Consider the following 22,128-nt stretch of genomic DNA (forward strand, 5'->3'; position numbering starts at 1 on the left):
TTGTTGTTATAGACTCCACTACGTATTCATTTTCCATGGTGTTTAGCTACTGTGATGAAAGGCACAGCTGGAGGTGGGGGATGCTGGGCAGAGTAGGGGATGAGGGCCTGGTGGAGGGTGGCTGGTCATAGTGGGGGCAAGAGGCCCAGTTGACTATATAGACAAAAATACCGGAGAGTGGAAATTTTATTTTCTTTTGTAACTGATATTTATCGGACTGAATGCCAATGTTTTTTCAGTTTCAAACAGCTAAATGGCTTTTGATGGGCAACATTACATTAGTGTTTGTTCTGTCTCCAACAAAAAGACATATTAAGAGCTAAGTATCTACAGAATGAGGGCTTTTAACCTCTCTCTCTCTCTGCTATAGTAGTTTGTCATTAACAATCACGTTTATACATGTTTAGCCAACTGAGGTGCATGAATAAAGGGGCAGTACAATTGGCCCTTCTGTGCTAATATATTACTAATGGCCTTAGAGTAAATATTGAAACAGGAATCTCTAACACTATTAAGAACTGCTATCTTCTAAATGTGTTTTCCTATGTGAGAGTTCAGAATGCTGGTTGTAATTACATGTACAATGAAGCAGAAGTAAAAGGAACTTTTATAATGTTCACCTTTCGGTACTGGGGCAAACCCAACAAACATTTCTTTGTCCTTCGCCCACAGAGGCCAGTGCAAAGCCCTAGTAATCGGAGTCTGTTACTCATTTATAACAGATTCCCAAGACTGGTAAAGCCTTCTTGATTTATTCACAGTTATAAACTTATTATAACCTTTCTCTGCTAGATTGAAATTATCAAAATTTTGTTCTTCGTGTAGCTACTTAAAGACTGAGATCAAGTCACCCCCTACTCTTCTCTTTGTTCAGTTAAATAAATTGAGCTCCTTGAGTCTATCATTATAAGGCAGATTTTCCAAACCTTGAATTGTTCTTGTGGCTTTTCTTGGATCTCTCTCCAAATTATCAACATCCTTCTTGTATTGTGAACACCAGACTGAACACAGTAGTGCAGTAGCAGTCACACCTATGCCAAATACAGAAGAAATATGACCTCCTTACCCTTACATGATATTCCCCTGTTTTTACATCCAAGGATCACATTAGCCAGTTTGGTCACAGCATCACACTAAGAGCTCATGTTTGGCTGATCATCCATCATGACCCCAAGTCATTTTCAGAATCACTGTGTCCCAGGATAGAATTGCCCATCCTGTCAGTCTGGCCTCCATTCTTTGAATCTAGATGTATAACCTAGGTACGCACATATGCTTCCTATATAATGAATGAGGAGAGATAGGCGCTTTAGAATGGGATCCACAAAATTCAGCATGCTAGGCAGGGGGCAACAAAGCTAGCCAATGGACCACAATTCACTGCAACAGAATTTAAGTCATTCTAGGCAGGATTTTGATCATATTACTAGTGTAACCCTTCTGCCAGGCAGAGTCAGCAGCAACAGGGCTGGGTTCAATATCTAGGGGATCCTTTCCATTGATACAACATAGACCTGGCTAAAGCCACCACCCAGTAATTTGGGACAATTACACACCACCCCGGGCACCCCTGAGAGGCAATACTACCCCACTCGCAAGCACAGTCTCTGAGTGTAGAAAAGAAACTTTTAATAAAAGGAGAGAATTAACTCAACGTTAATTTGGGAAAATACTGCAAACAGGGGTCATAAACTATGAGCAAAAAACCCACCCCCAAGTAAGTTGGGCAGTGTCCTTTTTCCCTCAGGTTCTTAAGTCCATCAACCCAAACATCCCTTTAACGTGCCCGTCCCTTCTCTGCACCCCACTCACAGTCACTGTCCTTGGTCAGAACAGACCCAGAGTTCAAAGGTGTAGCTGCAGAGTTCACCTCCCACCCTGTGTGGAGGTAAGGAGGCACTTTACTTGCTGTGCCTCTCCAGCCACTCATTTGCCAGCTGACTATCAGTCACCTTCTGCTGCCACCTGTCTCTCTGCTGTGACCTCTGCACATCAGTCTCTCGGTGATTTTCAGCTCTTTGCAGGCTGGGTAGAGATGTTGCCCCCTCTCAAGTGATTTCAGCTCTGATTGAGCATTTAAAATAACAAAAGAGGCTCCTAATGACACCTATTTAGCTTTTTCTTTGAACAGTGGGAAGAAACAGATTAAACCAGACAACCCTTGGGGAAGGCTTACAATCCTCCTAACTAGGACATCTATCTCCCCCTCCCCTTACTTTCACAGGGCTCTGGCATTCAAGCCCCTGGCTTAATGAGGTTCTTTCCACTGAGGGTAACCCCCTCATTTGGGACAGGTTGAGCACAGTCCTGCTTCCCTGTATTCCTACAATAATATTTCACTACCCCTGCATTCAGTACTAAAGTGATTTGTAACCCAACACAAGCCAAAATTGATTACTTTGACACCGCTCTGTCTGCTGAGTATCTGAGCAAAGCAGGAGCAAACTGTATTTACATAAACACAGCCAAAGTCTCTCCCCCACCAAGCTAGCTGTCAGGGAAGCATTCATTCAGACCCTGCTCACACTAGCAGCCCACAGTATCCACAAGCGAAATGAGAGGCTGAGAGAGCTGTACAGACAGCCAAGAAAATCCTATGGCAGGAAAATCCTTGTTCTTCTGAGTCACAGATCAGCACCAATAGTTGCTATTGGCTATAATCCTGCACAACTCCTTAGGGGAAGACAACTCAGCACTAGTGTTCCACCTTTGGAAAAGAATCTATCTACAAAGTGGCCAGACATGAAGACAGTAGTCAAATCAGATAAAAAGGCAAAAAGAGCTTATTATCACTTCTACAACAGATGACACTCAGAGAACTGCTGAGTCTAGAACCTGGTGATCGTGTTTGTATCAAATTGGATGGAGATAAAGGACAACTCCAGATGTTGAAAAGAAAAAGAATTCAGCGTCTAGGTCATATGTAATCGTGTGGAAAGTTCAAAAGAAACTATTAACACCTACAGTTTGTTCCTCAGAAAGAACAATCAACAGAGCAAATGCTACAGATGGCAGATGCCTAACAAGAAGACTCAGTGATTCCAGACCAACCACAGCCAGTCATTGCAATTAATGGACAGCCAGATGACCAAGTTGTTATGGGTTTGGTTCATGTAATTAGAAACGATTCAGAGACACTTAACAAACTGATACATACTGAACTTAAAGGGCGTAACTACACTGCAGAATTCTTTCAGCAGTATGTAGCATACTTACATGTGTACCTGTGTCCTGTTCCCCCGCAGCACCGGTATAAATAGCAGTGTAGATGGGGGGTCATGGATTAAGCCAGTAGAATACAAACACACCTGAAAGGTGTGGGTACGTACCCGGTGTACATAACCTACATGTTCTCTACTGACCCTTGCTGTGCCTCCCATCTACACTGCTATTTTTAGTAATGCAGTGTCCTGCCACCTCACCGCTGCTGGAAAGACTCTCAGAAATACTCCAGCAGTTGGGAAAGGCTCTGGCAGGTGCAAGGCAGTGGGTAAAAGGCTCAGCCTCTGCCCTGTCAGAACCTTTCCTCACCACAGTGAAAGGCTCTGGCAGTGGTGGGCAGCTGAAGCCTTTCCCCGCTGCCGCCCCTCTGCCAGAACCTTCAGTGACATGTAGCTTCAGTATGGATGCAGTGTGCTTTCACTGTGATGCACATTCACTGCATGCTGCCGAAAGTGGTGTGTAGCACATAGGTAGCCAAAGGGGGAGATGTAATGGAATGCTAAACGGTATAATATTGCACCACTAGATGGTGCCATGTGCATCATGCCTTATGTAAGCTAACTGCAGCCAGACCTGGCAGAATACTGAAGAACCTTACACTGAACACATCTGGTGTGTCTCTCTCTGACAAGGAAGTTCTGTAGTCAGTCCATATCAATGGTACAGGAGCATGACCTGCTTGTAGCAGCCTTGAGACCTATTGCATACAAGAGGTACATGACATGAGGCTCCCTCAGTTTCTCCTCTTGAAGCTGTTCCTCTGTGGATAACTAATTTTCATTAGTTCGATTGCAGCAGGGGAACTGGAACCTGGGTCTCTCGTCCTCCCTGGACAGTACTCCCTACTCACTGGACAACACAGTCATTCTCTCATATGCAGAGGCAGAAACTTAGGTGCTGAGGGGACTTTTACTCTGAAAACTTAGGCGCCAAGTGAGTTTAGACATTTACAGGTTGCAGCTGGAGTTTCGTAAATCACAATGGAGCCAAAACTGGGACTTTAGGACCAAAACCCCAGACTTAGTCCCCAAAGTCTGGGCTTTAGCCCCCAAGCACCTTTGTGGATCGGGGTCATGTTTGCTTGTGCTCACCTTACCAAGTGATCCAGATCATTCTGTCAGTGACCTGTTCTTTTCATTCTTTATCACTTTGTGTCATCTGCAAACTTTATCAGTGATGTTTTCTTCCAGGTCACTGATAAAACGTTAAATAGCCTAGGGCCAAAAACAAAACCTTGCAGGACCCCTTTAAAAACACACCGGCTCGATGATTTTCCCATTTATAGTTACATTTCAAGAGCTATGCGTTAGCCAGCTTTTAATCCATTTAACATGTACCATGCTAATTCTTTCTAGTTTCTTAATCAAAATGTCATGTGATACCAAGCCAAGTGCCTATAAGGGCCACGCAGTTACATGTATCAACCAACTTGTAATCTCATCACAAAAACACTTTGTTAGTTTGACAGGCCCTACTTTCCATAAACCCATGTTAACTGGGATTGATTATATTACCCTAATTTAATTATTTTTAATAAAGTCCTGCATCAGCATTATTTTGTTCAGAATTGATTTGACTGACAGGCCTATAATTATCCTCATCATTCCATTTACCTTTTATTAAATATTGGCACAACATCATCTTGAACTTCCCCAGTGTTCCAAGACTTAATGAAAATCAACATTAAGAGTCCAGTGAGTTCCTTGGCAAGCTCTTGTAAAATTCTTGGACATAAGTTATCCAGATGTGCTGATTTAAAAATGTCCATCTTTAGTACCTATTGTTTAAGTACCTAGCTTCTGATCTATATTCATTACCATTAATTTCCCATTTCTTTTGTTATATATTGGTGGGTCTTTTGTTTTTTTAATAACTGTCTTTTAAGCCAGGTTGGCTTTTTTTAACCAGTGCAGCCTTCCTTCTTGATTCTGGCTTTTGGGACACCTAGTAAAACGTTCTTAAACAATTCCCAATTATCATTCACATTTTTCTGTTTAAATTCTCTCTCTCAATGATTTGGCTCATAGTTGTTTTCACCTTTATGAAATTGGCATTTTGAAAGCACCTAGTATCTCTCTCTCTCTACATATATTACTAGTTTGGGACTTTATTCTATTCACATGTCCTGATCACTTGTACACAAGCTACTACTAATTTACCACTATGATCAGTTCTTTATTTGTCAAGATAAGGTCTAATATCAAATTCCCCGATGTTGGATGCAACACTTTTTGAGTTAGGACACTGTCATCTATAATATTTACAATTTCCAAGGATGTTTTAGTACTGGCAGCATGAGACCTCCAACATATATCACTCAGATTAAAGTCCCCAATGGTCACTCAACTTTTTCCCCCCTATGGAACTGGTCATCTTATTTCTTAGTGTGATTTGGTGGTCTGTGGCAAGACACAAAAGTGTTTCCCTTCTTGTGCATTATCTGTTAGGACATTGACTCATTTCTTATGACTTGTCAGTGACTCAGAAACAGGTAATTTTCAAAGGTCTTTTGTTATGTACATACAGACAAACACAAATGCCATCAAGTTGAATTTAGGGCCATGCTTTGCTCAGCCAAAAATACTCAATTGCTGAGTCCAGGGGCCAGATCCTCTGATTCACTATCTACACTTTACACGGCTGAGAGCAAAGGGGACAGAAATAGCGACTAATTTCCCTGTCTTAGGAGCACTCATTGCTGGAGAAAAGCTGATGGGAGTACTTTAGCTGCCTTCTGTGCCAGCTCTTCACTCCCACCCCAAGTATAGGGGTCTTGTTGGAAGAGTTAGGGGCAGAGGGAGGCTGTGGTGGAACAGAGTTCCACTATGCTGATACTCACTGGGTTAAAGTCGTGTAGGTAGCTCTTGAGTAGCTCTAACTCAAGCAAGGCTGGGCAGTGCAGGATCAGGGAGCCATAACTAGCACCCTGTGCCCATTTCTTCACTCAGACCCAGACAAACTGAGTCCAAGGGGTCTTAAGCCCACAATCCCCAGCCCACCTCTTCTCCCTCATAGCTTTCAAATAGCCATGGAGAAATTTTTACAAGTTGCAGAGGCTTGAACTTCAGAGTGAACTACCGGGTGGGGAAAGAGTAAAATTGCTCAGAACTAACCCCAAAGACATAGTCCTGGGACAGCCCAGCAAGAAACAGGGTACATGAAGGGGCACAGACAAGGATAGTAGGAACTAGTGTTAACTCATTACACCATATTTTTGGCTAAATATTTCTCGAGTTTGATGCTCTCTATTGACCTTTGGGCAACTTAACAGGTACATCTCCACATGGGATATAATGAATTGAGTTCTGATAATTTATATCTCCATTGTGTCCCTAGATCTATGTCCTGAGGTTATGTACATACAGTGTGGATCAAAGGTGTTTCTTATTTTAAGATAGAGTTGATTATCTGCAAAATAGTCACTGTCTTTCAATATATCAATACATGTACTTTTTTAAAACAGGCAGGGGGATGTGTGTGTTCATGCTAGTATTGCGAAAGAATTATTTTTCCATATTCCTCAGTGGTCCAAATCCTCACTTATTTGATTTCTAGGTATTTTGAATAACTATCATGAGAAAGATAAGGTGGGTGAGGTAATATTTTTTATTGAACAGCCTGTTAGTGAAAGGGACAAGCTTTCAAGCTCCACAGAGCTCTTCTTCAGGTCCGGGTTCAGAAATGCTCTTATTTCCATTCACCACCATTTTAAGGACAGCAGAAATAGGAAAAATCTGTCTTTCAAAAGGTACCCTGCACTATAGTGGATTTTCTAGGTCCAGCTGCCATCTAGCGTTCAGGCAGGCACATTGAAACACATAGTATTTGTCTATATATTACTCAAATACTATATACAAAGAGCATGAGCTAGAGTTATAGTTTAAAGATTTTCCTTTTTTCTTCAGGTGCAAGTCATTTTATGACCCAATCCAGAAAAAGTGTTTAGCACCTCTGAGGTCACAAAATGACACCGGCTGGTTGAATAGCACCAGCCTACCATCCAAGGGAAAATAGGGAAGTGGGTTATTTAACACAGGGAATTTGTATATAGCTCTATGCGCTCCACCTCCAGCAGCAGAACTTCATCTTCTGAAGTAACTTCCCCTGCATAGTCACATGAGAGAAGAATGGCTCTCATCGAGCCAGGAATATTCAAATAAAAACTACCTCATCACTTCTCATAAGAAAGGATTTGCTCCTACACCTCAGTGTTGCTGTTGTATTTTGGTTTTCCCTTCCTCCTGCCCAGCTGTGAGAGAGGAAGTCTTGTTCCCCACCCAGCATCACATTTGGCATGGGAAACTCTAGTGTAAGGGATGCTTCACTTGCCTTACTGTTCTCCACAGTGAAACTGTTACCCCATAAAAAAGCACGGGCTGTACAACATCTTTAAGCTTATTTCAGGCAAAATGATTTTGATTGGTATTATGCTTAACTGATCAACTGTGTAGGAACCCACCCATGGTAAGATGTAAATATTTGCATGAAGGAGTAGTCATGCAGTCCTAATTGAAAGTCTGTGGCTGCAACTGGGACATTTGGACAGGGAGTGAGGGAACAGAAGGGTATTCCTTCTAATTAAGAGTGAGGAAATGGAGTCACAAATTTGGTAGTTGCAAAGAGGCAGTTGCTATTTCTTGTAAATATGTGATAGATTGTGTGAGAGAGAGTCTGCCTACTTCACACACACACACACACACACACAAGTTTTAAAGGTATAATCAGAATACAAATTTCAGAGGGGTAGACGTGTTAGCCTGTATCAGCAAAAACAATGAGAAGTCCTTGTGGCACCTTAGAGACTAAAACTTATTTGGGCATAAGCTTTTGTGGGCTATAACCCACTTCATCAGGTGCCACAAGGACTCCTCGTCTTTTTCAGAATACAAAGTTTGCTAGTTTGACCTCTTTTTATTTTTTAATAATTAAAAACAGTTTTAATATTAATCAAAATTGGCCAGCAGCAATTGTGTGTGTAATATGGTCTAAACGCCTTTAGCATTTTGAAAGACAGAATGAAAATATCTAACAAACCAAATATGTACAGAAACTTTTCAGACGATCCACTAATAAAGCAATGTTTTTTCTTTTATTGCAGACATCTCTCACATCAAGTACTAGTTTATACATTTCCATTTTACAAAACAAATCAGTTTAACATCAGAACTTCTGCACAGTTCATATTTCACACTCAAACTCAAATTTCTCACAAAAACCCATAGAGAAAATATATTGGGCAGACCTGCTAAGACATCACATTCATATCTTAGATTTAAAAACAATGAAGCTGTGGTGAAGTTCAAAAGGTTTTGATTATTTTTTTCCTACAGGGCCCCCAAGAAATGAAACTTTAATGAGTTCCTTCTCCTTAGCCCCTGAATTATCATGCAATTCTTTTTCTCCACTAGGGCTAGTTGTTTAAAGTTGGCCTGGCACTGGAGTTTCTAATTAAACATTTCTGTAAAACTAGCAAAATATAACTGTTCCAAGGAAATTTATCAAGATACCTGCTGGTGCTTGTATTTTAAGATACAAAACACCTTTTTCCACACTAAGGCCTGATCTACACTAACCCCCCAATTCGAACTAAGGTACACAACTTCAGCTACGTGAATTACGTAGCTGAAGTCGACGTACCTTAGTTCAAACTTACCACGGTCCAGACGCGGCAGGCAGGCTCCCCACGTCCACTCCACGTACTCCTCACGCCGAGCAGGATTACCAGAGTCGACGGGGAGCACTTCTGGGTTCGATTTATCGCGTCTTGCCAGCGCGTAAGAAATAAAAAACAATCACGTATTTTCAAAAGTGATCATAACTTGGGGTGTCTCAATTAGACATCCAAATTTAGAGGACACTTCTGAAATTTTTGGCCCTAGTTACTAATCAGTCCCTAAACTGACTAATTTTTACTCTAAAATGTACAGTAACTGTTCAATGTACCCACTGATATCAACATAATTCTAAAAATAACTCAGACTGCAAAGAACAACTAACCATTAGGCTTTGAAATTAGAAAAATTAGCATTAAGATTTAAAATACTGTAATTTCTTTAACTGTAAATTTTAGAGCTTGACCTGTGCCCTCATATGTGCTTATACAGTATGTAGCACAATAGAACCCTGATCCTGACTGGTCATTACTGTCATAATGATCAAATAATAATTAAGATGAAAGTCCGGACTACTGTCTTAATTTTAATTAAAATGGGTGGGGAGGGTTGTTTTTTTGGGAGGTAGGTCAATGAGTTATGAGAATCTTTTGGATTTCAAATTGTATTTAGACTTTGAGGTAGATTCTCTCCTGGAAATATATGAGTATATCCCCTAAACAGTTAATGGGAGCTACACACACACATCAAGTAGAGAATATGCAGGAGGCAGCATCAACTGAAATCAATGGACCCATTTAGCTTATGGTCTTGCTTTTAACTATTTAGCATAAAACCCACGTCATTTCTCAGACTTTTGCCTGAAGGCATGACAGGAGGTGCGTACAGAGTTTTCTTCTTCCACATTACATCTTATTTTTTAGGAACAGCGGTCAGTTAGGTCTATAGAAGTAATGGGCACATAAGTCTAAAAAATAAATGTGTCTTCTTTTCTCTAGGTATTTCTCTAAATATTCCCTGCAATAGCAACTGAAATCATTGTTGAATCACTCTTGCACAGTGATAACATACAAGTGTCCTGAAGTGTGCCAAAAACTAAATGTGATTGTCTCCAAAGTGAGGTCTGGGATCATGTGATCTACTTCTACATTTCCTTCACCGGTGAGAACTTCCAGACAGACTGATACCACTGTAACAATTTAGAGGCTTTATATGAAAATCTCATAAGCAACAATCAACCTTGATCACATTGGGGGAAAACATGAGAAAATTGGAACCAGGAGCAATAAACTTTCTCTTTGTAACATATGACTTAGAGCATTAGTTGCTCTCTATCTTCCAGTGTGCTATATAAATTTTAAATATCACTTTTATGGGATTGTGTCCTTTTTTCCTTTAACTCATTTAAGCAGCCATAATACTACATAGGAAATAAAATTTACAGCAAAACTGATGTTTTATTTACACAAACCGCAAACTTTGTTAGAACCAGTTCTATAACAGTTTCAAATGGGTCTGATTTCAAAACCCTATTTAGAAATCAATTTGTAATAAGATATATTCAGAAGTATATTACTACCCATTTAAGTGCAACATGTGACCTTACATGGGACGTTATTTTCTAAATTCCCAGAGTATGTGACAACTGTTGACAAACTTAGTATTACCACACTTAAGTGTAGTTGTGGTATTCAATTTGTGGCATCGTCCCTTTGTAGGGGGATTATCTGAAGCTCTTTGGCTATTCTCTCTCCTATGGCTTGACTACTTGCAGCAATTATTCTTCGTGACATCAAATCAAATGGTCCTCCTAGAAACAAAGTCAACAATGTAACTGGCTCAGGCTCATAGTCTTAGAAGAATTTTAATCTTGACAAAAATGAGAATTAAGATCAACTGTCAAAATGCAATACTTAGTCTAGCAGAAATTGTATTAAATCCAAATCTTAAAAAAAAATTATATATATATTTTACAGTGTGTAAAATCAAATTCTCAACACTAACAATGTAAAACACAATCCAGTGGCTCATTCATGGATATAGCAACCAAATTCTTCATGCTACCCAACCTTAGGAAATGCTGCCAAAGGGGACGGGCTCCTAACTCTACTTGGTTTATACTGCACACCCCCTAACAATACTAGAAATGTGTTATATTAATGGTTGCATAAGGGAAGCAGCAGACATTTAACATGTTTCACTTAAAAAACCACATACATTTGATTTTTAGTTTGGAGAAACAGTAAAGGATTTGGTGAGAAATGAATCAGGGAAAAGACAGAATAACAAAGCTGTGTGCTGAAGGAGATTGGGAAGGCATCCTCCACGGAACCCACAGAGTGGCTGAAGAGATGTTTCACTGGGGTGACTTCAGCCCTGTGGCTGATGTAAATCCTGCATACCTCCAATTTGACCCTATCATTGAGGTAAAACTAGAAATTGACCCTTGCACTGCACAGGGAATGGCCATCAGAAATGGGGACCACCATGACAATGGAGGTGGGTGGGAGCTCTACTATCCCTTAGCGTGGGTCTAGACAGTCTCCACTTTCTTTGAAGCCTCTTTTTGCCATCACTTACCCAAACATGGAAGGGTTTTACTGTCTGTGGTTGAATGTATAGCACCATTTCACTTTGGCAGAATTAAAAAGTTGTTATACTGGCACAGAAAAATTGTAAGTACACCTCTACCCTGATATAACGCGACCTGATAGAACACGAATTCGGCAAAGCAGTGTTCCAGGGGGGCGGGGCTGCGCACTCCAGCGGATCAAAGCAAGTTTGATATAACGCGGTTTCACCTATAACGCGGTAAGATTTTTTGGCTCCCGAGGACAGCGTTATATCGGGGTAGAGGTGTATTTAACTAATGTAATTAGTTCAGATCAAGTTCTGCCCCTGGATAAGCATGTACAAGTCTCACTGAGTTCAGCTGGTACCTAACATTAATATCTGGGAGAAGAATTCAGACTTATTATTGACTTTCATATCCTAACAGGGAATGATTCTACTGCAAAAGACTCAATGCTAGTGAGCAAGAACTTCTGCTAAGTGAACTAAAGGATAAAACAAGTGACAACTATCCCTGTGCATTAATTTGATGGAAACACTGTTTAATAGAGTTAAGAACCACCCAGATAATAGGATGGCTGAAAATCTTACTGATATGGGTCATCGTTATAGTTTGCCAGGTGGTTGATTAAAAAAAAACAAAACACAATTTCCTGAAGGTTCCCCTTCATTTACCTGATACATCCAGCAGCACTCCACCTGCTTCAGTAATGATAATTCCAGCTCCTGCCATATCCCAGCAATGAATGCCCATCTCATAATATGCATCGGCTCCACCAGTTGCCACAAGGCACATATTTACAGCTGCTGTACCAACAGCTCTAATCCTAAAACAGATACGAGATTCATTAATTGAGAGTAGTTTACGGGAACATCAAAATATTAAAACTAACCAAACAGTGTATACCAGCCAGCGTGAATAAAGCAAAGAAGGAAACTAAGGCTAATGTTAAGGCATATTACTTGTGAGACATAAGCCAGTTCCTCTGTTTTCTCCTGCTTATTTTTTATCCTAATTGCAAACAAGGGTGCATGCATTCATTCCCAGATTTCAGTTAACTAGTGTTAAAAAGAAAGAGTAATAAAGTAATTTAAAGGAAATCACTTTCAAAATTGCTTTCAAGGTGAAAGCTTGAGGTGTGTTTAAATAATCCAAGAAAAACATTATTAAAAATATCCACCTTTGAAATAATGGATAGTCCACTTTGCTTTGTGAGTGCTAATTAATGTGCAATTTAAATTGTTGTCTGATTGGAAAAGTTACTTAGCTTTCACAACTGAGTCAATAAGCAGCTTTCTTGACTTTTACAAAAACATAAATGTAATTCTCACAAAAAAAAAACAAACAACTATGCAACGTAAATCAGCTATAAAGAGGACATTTTCAATATTCTTTTCTGTTTCATATTCACAGTGCTCTTATCAGCATTATTGCCCCTGAACAAGTTGTACAATTATCTGACAAGTTCACTAAAAGCCATCACATATTTTCATATATCAGACAGTTATCAATAAAATATAGATTGAATTGTTATATAAAGCAGGGTGGTGCTCAAGTCATGGCAAGAGCCAGTTAATCATCTGTGACCCTTGATTTACAAACAGCATATAGCTGGCAGCTTAGAACTTCAAAGTGAAGATTCAAAATGGAACAGATGATACTACTGTGCCCTAAGCAAAGGTAGTTTAACTCTTCATTTCACAGAAAATTTAAAATCTGAATTCAAGTATAGACAGGTGATACCTTGTTTCATTATATCAAAAATCTTTGTGGAAGTATGAATGGCATATGTGCTCAAGGAACCAGAAAGGAGTCTAAGAAACCTGGAAGAAAGGATATTTCCTGGTCGGGCCCAATCCTGCAATCCTTACTCATGTAAATATTCCCACTAAACTCAGTAAGAATACTCGTGTGAATAAAAGTTGCATGACCAGAACTGTAACTAGGCATTTTAGCGCCCTGGGTGAACAAGCATATTTGCACCACTACCGTTTTTCCATCATCATTTTTCTGCCTCCACTGTTTTGTGCCCTGGGCGGCTGCCCTTCTTGCCCCACCTGGGTTACGGCTTGTGCATGACTGGACCCTTAAAGCCACATATATACACACAAGTAAGTCTGGTCAAAAAGTATCCATTGAAACTGTGTTTATGATAAAAAAAATTGGCTGTGGAAAACTGATTTTTGTGGAAATTTTTTTTGGCCAAAAACCAAAAAAAATACAGTCCATGGCTGAATTTTTTTTGTCTGCAGAAAAAAAAAAAAAAAAAAACCCCAACAACTCTGAAAAGCTCTACATAATAGTTACAGTTTTTTACCTCCTGATTTTTCTCCTTAGTTACATCAGAGAAGGGGAACCTAGATAACCTGATCTTCTTTGTATCTAGTTTCTATGATTTCACATGACTTTTTCAAATGTCTCTGTACCAGAAGGTAGAAAACATGGATTTCAGAAAAAAATAGAAGACTTCGTTTTTAGAACCCAGTATAAAATGATACTTTTTAGACCAGAGAACTAACGTTTAGTTCAAAGCATATACCAAAGTCTTTAAATCCTCAATGGTGTTTTGATTGGCATGGTTTTGTACTATATATCCTACTTTCTAAATAATAGTTAGTTAAGCGGGTTTTTCAAGGTAAATTCCTATTCATTTTTTTTTCCATTCAAGGCCTTGGGTTTAAACAAAGCCACGAGAATCTGTAAGAATAGCGGAGATTACAAAGTTTAGTACTTCTCTCCATGGGCATAATTTGGGGAGGTGCAGGCGTTGCCCCCCCAAACTGCAAAATCAGGCAGGTGCAGAATTTTCCCTCCTCCACACAGGGCCACCGTTTAAGAGGGACAGGGTGGGTGGGGGGGCACCTGCTCACCCCTGAGTTTTGTACCAGAAGTCTGCTCGTGGTGCACACCCCTGCCCCAGGAAGAGCTCTTCGCTGCAGCACCGTGCAGTCAGGTCCCTTCCTCCAGGAGCCGGGGATTCACCCCTGTCAGTTTCCTCCTCTGCTGCACTAGCTCACCCGTCCCGTCCCCCTCCACCAATCAGCAGCTGAGACTATATGAAATGACAATCCTCCGAACCAATAGTAGCGGGGCAGTGAGCAGGTCTCTCAGGGTGGGGCAGGCAAGGAGGGGGAGCACAGGGTCTACAGTGGTGGTGGTGGGGGTAGCATAGTGGTGGGAAGGAAACGGAAAGCACAGGGCCTCCTGTGATGAGGATATTGGAGCCATGGGGGGGGGGGGCAGTCAATCTTCAGGGGAAGGGAGAGGAGAGGGCATAGGGCTGTGTCCTGAGGGAGGAGCAGCTGAGAGGGAACAGTCCCTAGTGCAAGGATTCTGAGGGAGGGGGAGCTGCAGAAGGCTGGGGGGCTAGGAGCAGCTAAGTGGGTCTTGGGGTCAGTTTGCCCTCAGAGAAGCAGGGAGTAACCTCTCCTCTCTATGGGAAGAGGCCGGGAACAGACCCTTCTGGTCCAGAGCCATCATGTTCACTAGTGGTTGCAGCTTCAAGGACACGTAGGTGTCCATGCTATGCTGCAAATTCTGCTAGTAGGTGCTGAGCTCGTAGGGGATGAAAGCTGTTATTTGGGCCAACCTAGAGATTGACCTGTACTCCACCGACATCCAACTCACCAAGTAAATTCCCTTCAGATACCACCAGTGGGCATCTCAAAAGCTGACTAATGTTATGGTAGCGCACAAAGACCTTAAACCAGTAGGAGTCCCCCATTGTGCTAGGCATCATACAAAACATTAAGACCACCCAGTTCCTGCTCCACAGATATCAATCTAATCCTTTTAATTCCATATGGCAGGCAGGTGTTGTTTTTTCCATTTTACAGCAATGGGAACTGAGGCACAGTGTCCAAACACAGAATGGTACTTCAAAAAAATGTATATATACATATACACAAACTCTAAATAATAAACAAGTCTGTTTTTTTCTCAACTTTAAAATATGGAATTTTCTCGGTGTTTGGTTTTAAATATTCTCCTGTGAGAACTGCAACTCAATCACTGCAACATTGTGTTTAAGAGCCTCTGGAAAGTAAGTTGACTTTAAATTGAAATGAAAATGACTTGAGTGAAACTGACACTTTCCTGTTTAAAGTCAGTTTCTAGTCTATTATTATTTGTATTAGGGTAACACATCTAGAGCTCCAGGCAGGTGCAGTATAAACTCAAAGGGCCTTGCCCTAGTAGGGTGTTTCCAAAAGTTAAATTATCTATTCCACGCTTGGTGAACTGCAAAAAAGTAAGTAGCATAAATGATAAACAATCAGATTTTTCTACAATTGTTTCAACTGCTGTATTCAAGAGTAGTAACAAAGTAAGAATATACATTAAAATTTTTAAACCTAACCACTGTCCCTTTATTTAATTTTCATTCTTTATACAGGAATTAGATATAGTGCTCTTGTCAGCTAATTTTTAAGTTATCTGCAAAAAGCTAGAGTTTTCAGCTGCTTAAGTAGCCCCTGGAATCACCCAATCGGAAATGGCTCCCTGTCCACACGCAACCCCACTGGCCTGACTGGAGCCGCCTCCCCACCCTCCAAATATAGAAGTCAAACTACCTCCATGCCTCTCTCTCATCATGATAAATAACAATGTTGCGTAAATCTTGTCTCTTACGTACAGTTTCTTGGTAAAAGCCACAAGACAGCTCGATTTAAATTGTATCATCCCTTTTTTTTTTTTTTTAAATTATAGCAAAGAAAGCTGAGTTTGACTGCCACTTTCCTTTCTAAAAATCATGTTTGGTGTAAGCTTCAAGCAGAAGACGAAAAACAAATTAAAAGATACCTTACCCATGAACAGGAATACTGAGAAGCCTTTCCATGTTAGAAAGAACTATCTTTAAAGTCTCTGGTTCACGGTTAGATCCCATTTCTGTTACTAAAAGTGATTTTGTAATATCTAGGAAGGGAAAAAGTGACAATTTTTTTTCCCCAACACTTTGACTTACATAAGGACAATATTTAAACATATCATGCACTTTCACTGATTGCTCATTGTAATAAACATTCATCTCACATGTTCACTTTATATTCAATATAGCATAGAAGTAACTACTTTTGGCTATACACTAACAGGAAGGAAAAAAGGCAGCACTATCCAGTCTCACTTTGTGCATGTGTTCACTGGGGTTACTTATAATCGCAAATTGCGATTCTTGGTAAGAATCAGAACATTTTTCAAATCGTTAAGGTCTTAATGCAGCCAAGTATTTAAACATGGACTTAATTTCATGTAAATTGAGAAACAAGTGAACAGTGGTACAACTAAAGTTAGGCCTACAATTTAAATGTTTCGCAGGTTCAGGGCTGAAATAAGACTAATTTTTTGGTAGATTTGTCACTGTTTCTAAACAGACCAGTTTAACAAATATAGATAAAACTCCCAAATTTCTTAATTTTACTTTTATTTTATAACATTCACAAGCATGTTATGTGCTTCAAAGAAAACAAAATATGGGATCCTTCCTCAAAGGGCTTACACTCTATGGGTAAATAAGTGTACATTTGTGCAGGTATGTGAGTGAGGAATAGCTATGAGAAAAGGAGACATTATACATCAATGGTTTCTAATAATTATATTTTGGAAAAAATAAATGTAAGAATTTCCATCCTCATTCCCCTTCCCAAAATAAGCTACTCAGTTCAACTCACCTTCTTGTCCTGATACTCGAAGCTTCTGACCGTTGCAAAATGCACCTTTTCCTTTCCTGCCAGTGTACATTTTGTCTTCCACACAACTGTATACAACTCCAAATTCAATCTGCAAAGAAGAAAGGTTTCTTTTCCATTAGTGTGGAAATGCCAGTTTTACATAAAGAGAGTGGTGGTTAATAATAGGTTATGAATTTGATTTTATTTCTCTGTTGGATGTTAAGTAATAAAATAAATATACCTTTTTGTTGACAACAAAGCCAATCGAAACTGCCACAAATGGAAACCTTCAAAACAAAAACAAAATATTTTACTAATTTATAATTGAGATATTATGTTTCTTTTGTTACTATACATTTTTTAAAGTCCTAGTTGTATTCCAGCCATGTAATACAGAGGAAATATGGAGGGTGTAAGCTACCCTTCGTCACCAAACAGGCTCAGCAATGCGAACTGTAATTACATAGGGTTTATTTGTTAATACTGCATCTTTTGCTTTCAAACTTTCAGGTTGATATTTGCAGCAAAATGGGTGTTTTCTTCTAACTTTGTACTAATTACACTATATAATGCTAGTCTCTCAAGGAATGCCAACTGATGGTTACAGCTGGAAAACATTCTATTTGAGAGCATTATAGTACTTGCAGAAGCACTGCTACTCTGGTAATACTTGCCTGGCTGTTTCTAATCAAATATAAGCAAGAAACTCAAGATCTATAAAGAGATGCAATGAACACAATTGGAAACACCATTAAACATGGTTACTTAAATGGTTCCAAAGAAACAGCAAAAAAAATTCTAGTCTAAATGTTGCCCAATTTAAGTAGTAATCATGGACAAAATAAACAGATATACCTGTGTACAAAGTTAGTAGTTCCATCAATAGGGTCAATAATCCACGTGGGATTGTCTGTCAAGGTATTGCCTTCTCCGGCTGCAACAGATTCTTCTCCAATGAAACTAGAGTAGCCAAAATATATTTAAAACACGAATAGTTTAAGAGGCTAGAATTTAACTTTGCAGTGGGTGATGTTTATCATTCTTAAAAGAAAACCAGATGTAACCTGAAAATTAAACAGCAATTATTAATCTGAAATTTATCTGAAAACAGCTAAATTGCAACTGGTATCTTAGTAAGCTAGAGGGCTACCTGTTGAGGAATGATATTTGTGGTATTAGAGATAAGGAGGCACAATGGTAGAGCTAGTAAAAATGTTTCTATCCTTTAATATTAGTTTACAAAATTTAGCATTATTTTAGACATAACATTGAAGTTTCTCTTCTTATTAGAGCAGTCTGGTTTACCATTTTTCAATATATCCAGTGTCATGAGGTCATAGTACCACATAAGGATGTAAGAAACTAGAGGACAACAGGGAATTTTGGCAAAATTGTTTTATGTAAACTGTACTAAACATAAGCAATAAGTCAATTGGGAGGCTGCCTTGGGGAGGATCGTCAATTAAGCAAAATATAAAATTCCCATTCAATAAACCATTTATTTCTGAAGAACTGGGAAGGTTGAGGGATATAATTAAAAACTCTGAAGAGAATATGTTCAACTATTGGTCATGTATGACCAGAAGGCCTTTTCCTGTGCCAAAGTGTACTATGACTACACACTGTCAGGTACAAGTAGAAAATCAGAAGTACTTCTACGGACCTTATAGTAAGTGCCACTAAAATATTTCACATCTGAAGTTATGGAGTTCTTCCTTAACTTCCCGGCAATCTCATATTAAATTTCCTTGAGAAAAAAAAAAAAAAAGAGAGAGACTCCATACTTTAGCCCTTCACCCACCATTTCCTCTTCTCCCATGAGTAGCAATTAAAATATCAATAGAAGTTGTACCTGTGAGAAGGATATTTTTCTTTTATAGAAGAAATAATCATTTTTTCCACTTTTTGATCAGTGACTGTCACTAGATCTGCTGGTGAGCTTTTAACCATAATGGATATTTCCTCTTTCAATGCTTCCCGGACTACCTGTAAAGAATATTATTTTGTTTATAAGAAACTTCAGGAAATTATTATTATTATTTAATATTTATTATTATTATGGCTTCCAGGAAAGTTCAACACATCATTATTCTTTTCTGACTGTAATAATCTGATCCTAATTTACACATGTGCTTAACTTTATGTACTGCAAGTAATCTCATTTAAAGATGGAACATCGGTCGGCTCCGTTTTCTTAGGAGCTGTTTTAAAATTTCTTGCTAAAATATTGTAAGAGTATTATCAATGCTACAAAGCTGTAATGAAACACTAAACGCTGCACCTAGGTAAGTTATTTTCAGGCCAGGCCATGCACATGTGACTGAATCTCTAACTCCCAGCCCAGAAAATCCTATTGAGGACTTCTAATGAAATGAGATGAACCTTTGTTTGAGGGAATGTTTACTGAGGCAGTTGAAGGGACTTCAATATTTACTGTGATTCTGAAGACTGTGTGGCTGGTATATGCCCTCGTCTTACCTGGATACACAGTAAGAGGCTACTGTATAGAAGCAGAGGCAGGAAGTGGAGACCTGGCCATCCACCCTACCCCATGGCTCCTCAGAGATCTGCTAGCTCTTTTTCTTGCTCTCCTGCCATGTTAGACCACAGCCGGAGGGGCAAATCACCTATAGTGAGAGAGCAGGAGCTGTTGCCTGGCAAGGGAGAGAGCCTCAATGAAAGGGAGAGGAGGGAAGAAGGAGGCAAATTGTCTGTCCAAGGGCTAGAGAGGCACCATAGTGGAAGCAGGCTTCCTGTGAGAAGAGACACAGAACTATGGAAAAACCACTCAGAAAATGCTGCCAGTAGCCATGCACACTGAAGTACAGTACAAAACTGTTCAGACAAAAAGTCAGTGGTATGAGGGACAAATGAGATGCTGCCTGCTACAGCAGCAAGGGAACTTAAAGGGAAACACTTTTAACCAAATTTAAGGTACCAAAAGCGTTTGTGCAACAAGGAGAAAGGATAAACCACAAATCATTGCTCAGTATCAGCCTCAGGCGTTGCAAAGATTTTTTCCTAAATTAGCCCAATCGAGAACAGGATACCTTCCTATTTCGAACTTCATGTCATTTTGCTTTAGACGATTACGCTAATTTATGTTTGTTTTTGACAAAATATAGAGGTGGAATATCTGGGCAAACCTAAAAGTAAAATTCCCCTATAAGACATACATGAGTTTCTCTAGAAACAGACAGTAATTTGTAAGTAAGTTTACATACCTCTCCAGCCTTTCTTGCTAAAGTAACTGCATAATCCATGCATTGTTGCCAAGGATCAGCCATCTTATCCTAGGTACAGTACCTATTGGGTAGATTTGTTAACACAGATACTTAATACAGTAAAAGCTGTGACATCTGGCACTTCATCAACCAGAAAGCTCTAGAAATAGGCATTTCTGATATCTCCCAATACAAATCTTCAATGGCGTTGCCAGAGGTCTGGTTGTCCCTGCTGCTCCTAGGCAGAAGAACGGCCACAGGGGCTCCGTGTGCTACCCCCACCCCACACGTTGGCTTCGCAGCTCCAATTGGCCAGGAATCATGGCCAGTGGGAGCTGTGAGGGTGACACCTATGGGCAGAGGCAGCGCACGGAGCCGTCAGGCCGCGCCTCTGCCTAGGGATATGTCGCCGCTTGAGGTGAGCATCACCTGGATCTGGCACTCCGAAACCCCTTCCACACTCCAACCCCCACCCCTGAGTACCCTCCCACGCCCAAACTCCCTCCTTCCATTGGTAAGTATAACTCTTAGTTAACCGGAATTTTTGACTAACCAGCACCTGCCATTTCCCCAACATGCCAGATAAAGCTCTTACTATATATAGAAAGTTTTACAAGTCCTCCAAAATTGTTGACCTGTTTCTAACTTCAACATCCCCTCTCTGCTGGAATTTATGCTCATACAAAAATGCTGGACAATGAAAGCTTGCCTGTTCTCCACAGTACAGGGTTAATTCATGAAAACACTAAAGCTTTGCGTTGTTCGTGTATTGTTGGGTAATTTAAAGTTTATATCATTATTATTTTTCTATACTTTTAAAAACAAGCAGGCAAGATTAAATCCAAGACACTATTAAGCATAGACCCTGAAACTGGGCTGTAGTCCACGAAAGCTTATGCTCTAATAAATTTGTTAGTCTAAGGTGCCACAAGTACTCCTGTTCTTCTTTTTGTGAAACTGGAAAGACATACATGCGTGCTTAACTTTACATACGGTGGGCAGTCAGCAATTTTGATGGGAGTACTCACCATGTGTAAACTTCAGCACTAATATATGGCTTTGCAGGATCAGGGCCATAGTGGTGTTATGATCATGTTTTTAGACAATGTCTAATGCTCAGTCAAATTGTTAGAATTTTCACTATAATTTGCTTTGGATGAAAAACTGGCTGACTATTTTTAAACCAACTTTGGGTTAAATTGTTTCAGACATTTTAAAACCAGAGTGCAAAATAAGTAACTGTCCTATTTTGGAGATACATTTCACACTCAGACCCCTCAAAAATGGTTAATTCCACATAGAAAAAGTTTCAGAATATCAGTTATTTAGTACACACTTGCTTTTACATCCTCAAGATATTCTGCACCAGTATGAAAACACATTATCAATATTATAATTTAGGTTAGTTTGCACAAGCAGTGTACTATATAATGTACTACGCAATATTTTTAGATAAGATTAATTTTAATGACATAAAATTAGTGTATGACCCACTAGATTAAGGCTTGGTCTACACTAAACCCCCAAATTGAACTAAGGTACGCAACTTCAGCTACGTGAATAACGTAGCTGAAGTTTGAAGTACCTTAGTTCGAACTTACCTCGGTCCACACGCGGCAGGCAGGCTCCCCCGTCGACTCCACGGTACTCCTCTCGTCTAGCTGGAGTACCGCAGTCGACGGCGAGCACTTCCGGGTTCGACTTATTGCGTCCAGACAAGACGCGATAAGTCGAACCCAGAAGTTCGATTGCCAGCCGCTAGTTCGGCGGCTGGCAATCGAACTTCTGGGTTCGACTTATCGCGTCTTGTCTGGACGTGATAAGTCGAACCC

At 39.9% G+C, this 22,128-nt stretch overlaps 1 protein-coding gene across 1 annotated transcript in view; it reads right to left on the reverse strand.

The window, feature by feature from the left end:
* Nucleotides 1-9,835: 9,835 nt before the first annotated feature.
* Nucleotides 9,836-22,128, reverse strand: part of IMPA1 (inositol monophosphatase 1) — a 13,744-nt gene continuing 1,451 nt past the window's right edge. The window contains exons 2-9 of the mRNA XM_034763193.1: nucleotides 20,297-20,378; nucleotides 18,925-19,058; nucleotides 17,928-18,032; nucleotides 17,314-17,359; nucleotides 17,073-17,181; nucleotides 16,212-16,320; nucleotides 12,081-12,232; nucleotides 9,836-10,644 (exon numbers count right to left, since the gene is read on the reverse strand). Of these exons, the coding sequence (XP_034619084.1) occupies nucleotides 10,526-10,644; nucleotides 12,081-12,232; nucleotides 16,212-16,320; nucleotides 17,073-17,181; nucleotides 17,314-17,359; nucleotides 17,928-18,032; nucleotides 18,925-19,058; nucleotides 20,297-20,359 (837 nt within the window). The 5' untranslated portion in view covers nucleotides 20,360-20,378 and the 3' untranslated portion in view covers nucleotides 9,836-10,525. The remainder of the gene's footprint in view (nucleotides 10,645-12,080; nucleotides 12,233-16,211; nucleotides 16,321-17,072; nucleotides 17,182-17,313; nucleotides 17,360-17,927; nucleotides 18,033-18,924; nucleotides 19,059-20,296; nucleotides 20,379-22,128) is intronic.

Source organism: Trachemys scripta, chromosome 2, assembly GCF_013100865.1.
Source record: "Trachemys scripta elegans isolate TJP31775 chromosome 2, CAS_Tse_1.0, whole genome shotgun sequence".
Classification (NCBI taxonomy): Eukaryota; Metazoa; Chordata; order Testudines; family Emydidae; genus Trachemys; species Trachemys scripta.